At 35.4% G+C, this 9719-nt stretch overlaps 1 protein-coding gene across 7 annotated transcripts in view; it reads left to right on the forward strand.

Annotated features, from left to right (window-relative positions):
- PCDH10 (protocadherin 10) overlaps positions 1 to 4917 on the forward strand; it is a 36126-nt gene extending 31209 nt beyond the window's left edge. For 4 of the 7 annotated variants that reach the window (XM_021394818.1, XM_021394822.1, XM_021394825.1 and 1 more), the window contains one exon: positions 32 to 4917. Coding sequence is in view for 3 of the 7 variants with exons in the window: in XM_021394822.1 (XP_021250497.1) it covers positions 32 to 51 (20 nt within the window). In the remaining 4 variants the exon portion in view is untranslated. Of the gene's footprint in view, positions 1 to 6 lie in introns of all 7 variants that reach the window. The other 3 variants (XM_021394821.1, XM_021394827.1, XM_021394824.1) reach the window with 1 other exon arrangement.

Below are 9719 nucleotides of genomic sequence, written 5' to 3' on the forward strand. Positions count from 1 at the left end.
TCTCAGAAGTGTCTTTCTTTCTTTCCTGCAGCACGGAAAAGGATATGCTAGTCACTTCTACAGGACTTACCTGAAGCAGCATGATTTGCACAAAAGTCGACCAACAAAAAGCATCAACTTTCAACTTCATTATCTTGGCCATCCAGTTCTGTCTAACTGAAGGATTTGTGTGCTGCTGGAGACATCATGGCCAACAATAGGACCTAATTGCTCTCAGCAGGCCTGAGAAATGAGTTGAAATGTGTAGAACTGTAGAAACTTCAGAGGCAACTGATCTTGCCTCTCTGATCAGTGTGTGCCTGTTTACAGCACTATATATCTTTCTCTCTACAAAATGTCACTGAGCCCTTTAGATGTTTATAATCACCACAAGAAGCCAATCGTACAGATAAAAGAAGCGTGCATTATAAATGCAATATCACTGTTTTAAACTTGACTGTTTTATATTATTTTTGTGTGATCAAGTGTTCCCCAAACTATTCCAACTTTACAAGAGAGATTGTGATCATGTTCTTTTCACCCGTGGGTCACAAAAATGTTGTTAATCTGAAGACCCACCAAATTATCAAAGACATTCTGTAGTTTATACACCGTGTTGCAAAGTGTTTACTGTACTATTTCAAAGCTTCTAAATAAATATAAAATATATATATATTATATTATATATAATTTTGAGAAAAATGTGGTACAACTTAGTTGATTTTTAAATGGATTCATACAGTCTACACCATACACTAAAGTGAGAAGGTAATTCAGGGTTCCTAAGCTATCCTTGCTAAAAACAAATATAAAATAAACCTTTAATAGTACTTCCCCAATATTTGTATCTTGGTCAATCCCGTTTTTCTTGTTTTAAAAAAAAAGAAAAAAAAAGAGCTGTAAGCAACAACATTTTGTCTAAAAGTTGTAATGAATTTTCAATGCCAAAGATGCAGCTGTCAATATTACCAGAATGAGCGCTATGTACTATCAGAGGTATAATTCACTCTCCATTATTTTGATGATATTTCTATGGTTTTTAATTTGGAATCATAAAACCTTTTATAAGGCTCTATAAACTCACCTATATATGTTGTTGAAAAGAACACTGTCTGTACATTTTGCAATGTAAGATATATGTAAGTGAAATATTTTAAGAAAATCATTCCAAACTCATAAATATGCATACGTACATACACACACACACAAACACACGCACATCTCTCTGGCATACTTTTGTGAAGTTATACAAATATATTGCCTAAAAATATTTCTCTTGTGGCTAGGAATAGTTATTGATAGAATTCAAACTACGAAGGCAAAGTATATGCCAAAATATTGACTCTTTTATCACAAAGGATGTTTGAAATTAGGAACATGGTGCATTCTCATCTGACCCTTCTCCCATGGGAGTTTGAAAGGGGCTGATTACCATCTCAGCTGGGAAAAGGATCAAGCCCCTTCATATAATCTTTATGTTCTGTAATAATTGTATGGTAGGAAATGGTATCTTAGAGGATTTTTTTCTATGAAATACTGAAAACAGTAAACTTTCAAAGGTAAATTCATCTCCATAGAGCTTAAGTACCATTTACTAAATGTAAAAATGTAGTAAAGTGCTTTTTACTTTTTTTTTCTTTTTGTATTTTTTTTCCCACTGTATCTTAGTATCTGTCAAGTATTGAAAAGAAATGATAGAACACTGTGTTAGCAAGCAGTGTCTACCCAAATTTGAACAAATGCCTAGGGATGATCCAATATTAAGACAACAGAAAACCTTACACTGATTGCAGTTGAATTTGGATCATGCTGTTATATAGGAATTCTGTTATCCCCACTGTGCTGCCACAGGAGGAATGTGTGAGAAGCTGAATTTAGCCACTGCTATGTGGTTATTAAGTCTGGTTTTCTCCCCTCTGTCATTATTTTTGTCTATAATGATAGTTTCTAGAAGACAGATAAATCATCCATATGGATACCATCCTGCTGAGGATTCAGACAAGATTCCTGATCAATTCCTGATCAACCTGTGCAAATGGCTGCTGGACTGAGCTCTGAAGTTAATTTAGCTACTCTGAACAAAATATTATTATTAAACGCTTTTAATGCATATTTCTAGTCGATTTGTATAACTAAAATATATTTTGGGGATCCTTTTAAAAATATGTATATTATATAAAACACAATCGGAAGGGAGTGAAAACAGTGGTTACTGATTTGAACAAACACCAACCATGGAATGTTTCTCTAGTTGTAGACAGTGGGACTTTTAGTTACCTACACGCCTTTTTAGTTTTGTGAAGAACAACAATGAAATTTGTGACATCGCTTTCACTTAAAGGATTCTGTTAAATTGTTGTTTCTGCTTTTAAAGCCCTCCATGGAATTTGTTTTTCTTTATTTCCAAGTACCTCATTAATATTAAATGTAAAGTAAGTTAATTTTCAGGTTTTGGGAAGAAAAGAAATATTTTTTCTTTCTTTTTCAGAGATAGTGAAGTATTTTTATTTAATAAAACTTCCTTCACAATTTGCATGCATTTATTTTCTGAAAAACTTAACCATATCATACCACGTCATTCCTTTCCATAACTGAACACTTTCAGTGAACTGTGTATTTGATAAACACATCTCTTTTTTTTATTTTATTGTTTTTTAAATTAATGTTAGATAACACAGTCATTGATCCATGTATGCACAGAAATCCTTCTGAGTTCATTGGGAGAGTCCCAGAATGAATTGTGATAGGATGCAGAACTCTTGAGGAACAGTTAGTTTTTAACTACTACATCCTGGGCTCCCAAAATATTTAAAGGCTTTTGTGGATTTCCCTAACTCACTGTGAATTTCGGTATGGTGACATTTGATGACGTGAGATTTAGGTCGCATTAAAAAACAGTACATATCTGTTATGCCCCAAGAGAAGTTCTGAGAGGTGCACTTGGCCATACAGAGGTTCAATCCCTTCCCTGTTTCTATGTTTTAGTGGGGAAGATACCTGTTGCATCCAGCCACCTTCCACTGAAATTGAATTGTTCAGCATCTCCATGTATTTCACCATGCTACTAGGTGCCTATCTGCAGTGATAGGTATGTAAATGCCTTTAAACATTAGCTTTTTGTATTTGCCTCTTCCTTTAAGTGTATGTGTTACTAATGTCTAAGGACTCTGATTTGCATATTGGACAAAAAAATAAACTGAAGTAGTTGGAAAATATTTAGGATGCATATTAAGGAGAAGTATCTACATCTGTAAGCTGGAGTAGGGAAAGTTCTGATACCTCCTTCATTAAATATTTTCAAGAAGAGTTCAAAAAATACCTGTCAGGGATGATATAAGTGTACTTAAACTTGCCTCAGAGAAATGGCATGGACTAGCCTCTCAGTCCTGTTCTATAATATTCATTGTAAGGCATGCTGAGCTTCAGAGGATGTTATCTGTACACAGCTGTAGGAATAAAGATGTTCCATGCTTCAATTAGGTATCAGAAGCAATATTTAATATTTAAATTTATGTAAAAATTGCGGGCATAATAGAACAAGCTGTCTGTGTGAAGAACTTCCTTTAGAGTAAATGGAAGTTCCAGCACAAGACAGTATCTTACAGAGAATAACAAAATGAAACCAGATATGTAATTTATTTATTTATTTATTTATTAATTCCTGGTTTAGATGTGTAGCAATGGATATCTAAGCAACTTGCCTATTCAATTTCATTAGTTTCTTCCAGACTGATTACTGCAAAACTGAAAAATACTAAAATGTTTCACTACTTGAAACAAAATTTTCATTATTTCATGCAGATTTTAATTAATCTGCCCATTGAGAAGGAAAGAAAAAGAAGTATTTCCATTAAATAGTCTCAGCTGATTTGAACAAGGTGTAGTAATTTTTCAACATAATTGTTGCAAAACTAAGTGGAATGTCAGTGCACAGATATATATTATTTGTAAAGATTACGCTTCATGCATTATAGTCACTATATATGTGTGTGTTGGGGGGGTATGTGTGTGTGTATATAATTATAGTTCAAAATCTGGTAAGTTGCCTCTGGATTTTTTTCTTACAGGAGTATGCTCCTGTCAGTAAATTCAAAGAGAAGGGTAGAAACACATTTATAATATTAGAAAATTAGACTTGTTCTTTAGCGTAGAATGGAGTTTTGTATTCAACATTTGAATTCAGCCCCTTCCTCAAGCATCACACCCAGAATCAAACACACATTTCATTGTTTGACCTTAAAACCTTTACCTGCTCAGAGCAGACTTTTTTTTTCTTTTTTTTTTAAGTGCTATCATTCCTCAGGGTAAAAGGTGGATAAATAGATAGTCTTCCTAGGCTGATAAATTGTCATTGCAATTTTGCAAGGCTGTTAAATATTTATATGTCTTATGTGGAGAAAGCTGATCATATCCTGCCATTGTTCCTTGTTCAAGTCTTAAGTTGTATGGCATCAGGACTTTTTAATTAAAATTTATACAAGGGTGTAGGGGCCAAATTAAGCACCACTGATATACATTTAGACATAGCAATTTGATTGAAATTTCATTGATTGTGAAACGTTGGTACCAGATGTCTATGAAGAACAGGTAAAATATTCTATTTGAAGCATAGTAAAAGGCAGCCAGTAAGAATTTATTATGTTATGCTATGAGAAATTCCAAAACTGTGAGTTAAATCCATTGCACTGACCCCTACAATCAGAGCTCAGATTCATCTTAAAGGTCTCCTTCACTTTTTTTTTCTCTGATCTGCTGATCTGTCTTGATATGAAATGGATACATATAAACAAATACAGCCATTAAAATCCATTGCTGAAGCATCTGTGTTTTTGTAGATATCCTCATATGTAAGAAATGAGCAAGAACTAACGTGGACAGCTTTCTTGAATTGAAATTGTTTTTGAATTTGAATTTGTTAATAAAGTTCATGATATTGTATGTTGGCTGAGACATCGGGAAAAATGAAATCAGTGTGGGTGTAGTTCTCCAGAAGGCAAATGCTTCATTTAGGAAGCATCCTGTCAAAAATGTGTAAATGTGAGTGCTGGTAATCTTGCTGAGTCAAGATGAAACATACTGTGCCAAAACTTTCTTGTTTTCTGTGTCAGCACTGATTAAAATGTCCTCTGGATGGTTAACCACGGTAGTCATTCAGAAGATACTCAAAATGGCAAAAGAGATTCAGATAACATTACCATTCTTACTAAAGAGAGCTGAAGACAAAATGGTGAATTTGTATTAAAATATTTATTTGTATTATACACTAGGTAAAATTCAGTTAAGCCATTCAATTCATGAAACAGTATGCTTCCGAATACATGCACTTCAATGATTAAAGTTCACCTCATCATTAGCTTAAAAGCATATTTTGGGTAACTCATCTTTGAGTTGCACTAAGAGTGAAGAGTAATGTATTGTATAACAATGCCTTACGACAACACGATAAAGTGAATGTAACCAAACCAACCTTAAGTTTTAGAAGCCTTGGATTCAAACATTCAGGTTCCAAAACTGAACTGTATTTTATATGCATCAGAGCCTAATTCCATTAAAGGCAGTGGTCCAGGCTGCAGTGATTCGAAGGGGAGCAAAAGGAAGTTCTCCTTTCTTTATGCACATGCATTTTTGAGCAAGAGCAAATTGCAATAAAAGTATTTGACACCAAAAGATGGGAAACTTTACTAGCTCTGCTTTTAATGAGCTGTGCAATCAAGTTCTGAAATTTGGATGTGGCTATATGTCAGTTTAAAGTAGACATGTTTCGAGTGATTTTATATCAAGGCAAATGACATCTCTGTTGAGATTTTCTTAGAAGACCATGACAGAAATGCAGTCCTGAAAACATATATCAATGTTTTTACAAATGGGAAAATAATTAAAAATTCATTGGAGCAGAGTGATGGTTGAAAATGTGAATAAAGCCAGCAAAGAAAATACCAACCCCAGTGATGAATGTTTCAGAAGGTTTTGCTTTGGAAGGTAACAAATGTCCTAACAACCTTATCTCTTTTCAGACTTCCTCTGAAAGATGTTTCCTATCACATTTTCTGGTCTACGTTTTACTTGGGATATAGAAGCAGGGTATACATAAGAGAGTCTCCATGTGTATGTGGATGCTTGATGAGAATAAAATAGAAAAAAGACCCAAATGAAGCCTGATGTCAAAACTACATAGTAATTCCGTCTCCAACACTACAGCTTTTCTAGATGGGTTTCAGAATAATTTAGAGCAGAAACTTTATGGGATGCTGACAGAAGAGCAGTGGCGTGGGACTGTTCAGCCATCAAGAAGAAAGAGAGTGCTCAGGTTTTCCTAGTCTTGCAGATGACATTAATTGGTATTTAAATAGTGCTCTGCTCAGGAACATAAATATCATGAAAAAGAAAGATTTTACCACGAGAGCAATACATTTGTTACGGCTTTATGCTATCTGCAAAAAAAAAAAAAAAAAAAAAAAAAAAAGAATGCAAGCAAACATTATTCTGCTCAAACCCCCAAAGATAAGACTAAATGATGCCCTTGGAGCTCACGGCCATTCAGTTTTTGTTACAGGCTTGGTTTGATTTATATTCTGACTAGCAACAAAGAAAGAAGACAGAGAGTGAGTGCTGGAAGTAAAAGATAGTTAATTAATGCAATCTAGGGAGAAAATGCAGTGTACCTTGAATTGAAATCATTAAACCTCACTGAGCTTCTGGGAAAAAAAGTATCTGTTAAAAGTAAAACAATAAAAAGAAACAAATCATCTCCTTGACGATCAAATGATCTTAGAGGTCTTTTCCAACCCTTATGATTCTATGCCCTGTACACATTTAAATTAGATCAATCACAGCTGAGTTGAAAAACAGTGGCTGGTGACATACTATATAGTCTTTCTTACACTACTGGGGGGGGAGCAGGGGCCAATCCTCAGCACAAGGCACCTCCTGGGGAACAGGGATGGGGCTTGGGGTAGAGGTCAGGATAGAGTCTAGTGAGGGGAACTGGGGTCAGAGATACCAAATGGGAATCTTAAGTTAAGCTTATTGGATTAAAATTTGCTAATTGAGTTGTTATTGTCAGTTCCTGTGTTTTGGTCTGAGGTTTATTTCATTTTACTTAGCAAATCTGATCCAAGAAGGAGCAGTAACCCAGAAACAATTCCAGGCAAAAGCAGGAAGTTTATTTTTTCTTTTTCATATAAATCATTTTCAGATCTCCACTGTTCAGTGATAAAGGCATGACAGCTAGTAAAAAAAAGTATTGGAAGCCTGCATGGTGTTTTACTGGACTGGGGAAATTTCATTCCTGTTTCTGTTCTATCTGGTGTAAACCGGAAACCACCATTTGCATGCAGTTGTTAGTTTTTCAATTCTTCATTTCCACAGTGAAATCTAAAACTCCACTGAACGTGCTCCTAAAATTCACAGATCTAAAGAGTCAGGAAAAACAAAAACAGAAATCGTCTTATTTTTCTCATCCAAAAAAGAACCTTTAGAGGTGGAAAATCTGTGCGTAGCTGGAAATTGAAAAAAGCATTCATTTCAAAGTTAGATTTCTACTGACTGCTGTTCTGTGTGCTTTATATCCTTTACCGGTAAGCAAAATGTACTCCATTGTTACAGCAGATGCCTGTATCACTATCTTTATTTTACTGAAGCATAACAGAAATTTCATAATGCAATTTATTGTAGAGGTGGGAATAGAATCTAGTTCCTAAATCAAAATAATAAGAAAACCAACCAACAACAGTGATTATAATATAAAATAATGTAAGCCCACATGGGTGCTGCAATATCAAGATCTCCCCACATGCAGGTTAATGAGCTAACTAGCAGTCTAGAGAGCAATATGTAATTCGGTGCCCTTGGTCTCTCTGTCAAAAGAATATATAATTATTCTTTGTAAAATGGGACAGCTTCAAAGAAAGCAATGAAGAGCTCTTCATCTTTACACTCAGAACCCAAATCCTTCTGGATTTGATGATTAGAGAGGGCTAGGAAAAGAAAATTGGGTGTAGATCCCATCATATAAAAGAAGCATTTGTCCTCAGAGGCCAAAATCGTGGGCAAATACGTATGGTATAAAAAGGGCCTCCTACAAGTACTTCTTTCTCTGGCAATTTTCTGTTCAATACGTCTTCTCAGAACACTTAAAAATAGGATCCTTCAGAAAACCCAAGGTGTTAAAGGCTGGGTACCGAAGATTTCCAGAGCAGGTGGTATGACTAGAGTGTTTTTTTCAGGATGCAAGAAATCTTTATTCAATTCTCCCTTTCTCAAATAATCCAACGTAGAGACATTTTTAAAATTAGAGTGTTGTCTCCTATTTTGCTTTTTCATTTTACAAAAACAATTAAACATTTATTAGTGCAGGAATTATGTACATGTGCTACCTTATACAGATTATCACTCACTAAATGTAGACTCATTTGCTTGCTCCCCAGTGAGTAATATTTTATACAAAGTTTTTGCTCAATAGATATTTGTAGATCGTGTACAGAGTGATACTAGGCATATTACAGAACCATTAGAAAGCTTGCTTTCTTGCCAAAGGGAGATAGCAAGAGAGCAAACCACATCCAATGTTAGTTGTATAAACAAATGTTTTATTGGAAAATACTCAGACATAATGGGGGTAAGGGCAGTCTAAAAATCTCATGCTAACAGAAAGCATTACTGGGAAGGACTTTACCTGGCATTTACCTGGCAGATGTTGAAAAGATCAGAGATTTTGGACAATTGGCTAAGTTCCCAGAAAGGAAATATTTCCTAAGTCATCCTCTTGAGGACAACAGGATTACTGTATCAGTTAGGTTGGGAAAAGTCACTTCTTTGCTGTTCTCCTGGCCTAAGTATCTGCACAGTAGCATTATAAGCTGGAAAGACAAAGAGAAAAAAGAAAATAAAGTAAGAATGGGGCTTTTGGAAATGCTGGTATAAAAAGAGGATTTACTCAGCCTTCTAACTCCCTCGAACTATTTTGATGGCCTCAGATGTCCTAAGGCTGTGTCTGGTCCTGATTCCCTAGGCTGAGCCCGATGCTGACCTCCATCAAGGAGCAAGGTCCCAGCCTCAGCTCCTCTGCACCCAGACAGCAAGAGGCCAATGCTCCCAATTCTCCTGCCTGGCTGCAGGACCATCCCTGGCAATGCCTTCACCAATACGTGTTCATCTAAGCTTTTCCTACATACTGTACCGGTGCCAGGCACAACATGCCTTTGTTGTAAGAGATATTCCAAAGAGTGTGGAAAAAGGAATATTTCACTTTCAGATGGAGTTTTGATACTTTTTTTTTCTCCTTATTGCTATGTTACTGTAAAATACCAGAGTATTTAGATTGCAGAAAATAGCTGTTTCAAATAAACAAGAACATTTCCTGTGCATGTGTTGTCACTAATATTCCTCAAGGTCCTTATTCTTCCTTTTTGGTCTTGGTTTGCTCTTGCACAGAAAAAAACTTGTACCTACAGAAGTTCTGCATCTCCTTTTCCCCAGTTTCCTTTCCCTCCCAAGACACTTAAATTGGCCCAAGAGTATCATGAACAAGCAAGGTGATTTCTCAACCATAGGAAACGAATATAAATTTATTTGAAGATTTTTTCTACGCTTGCTGGTATGAAGCTAAAATCCTCCAGCAATACCACTTTAATCTAAATAATCAATAAGAATAAAGGTAGGTCCTTAGTCTAGTGTGTATTTGTGTGATTCCTGTCTACAGTGGGTGAATATCTAGCCCTGTCAAGTCCATCATAAAGGCA

This window comes from Numida meleagris, chromosome 4, assembly GCF_002078875.1.
Source record: "Numida meleagris isolate 19003 breed g44 Domestic line chromosome 4, NumMel1.0, whole genome shotgun sequence".
NCBI classification, from domain to species: Eukaryota; Metazoa; Chordata; class Aves; order Galliformes; family Numididae; genus Numida; species Numida meleagris.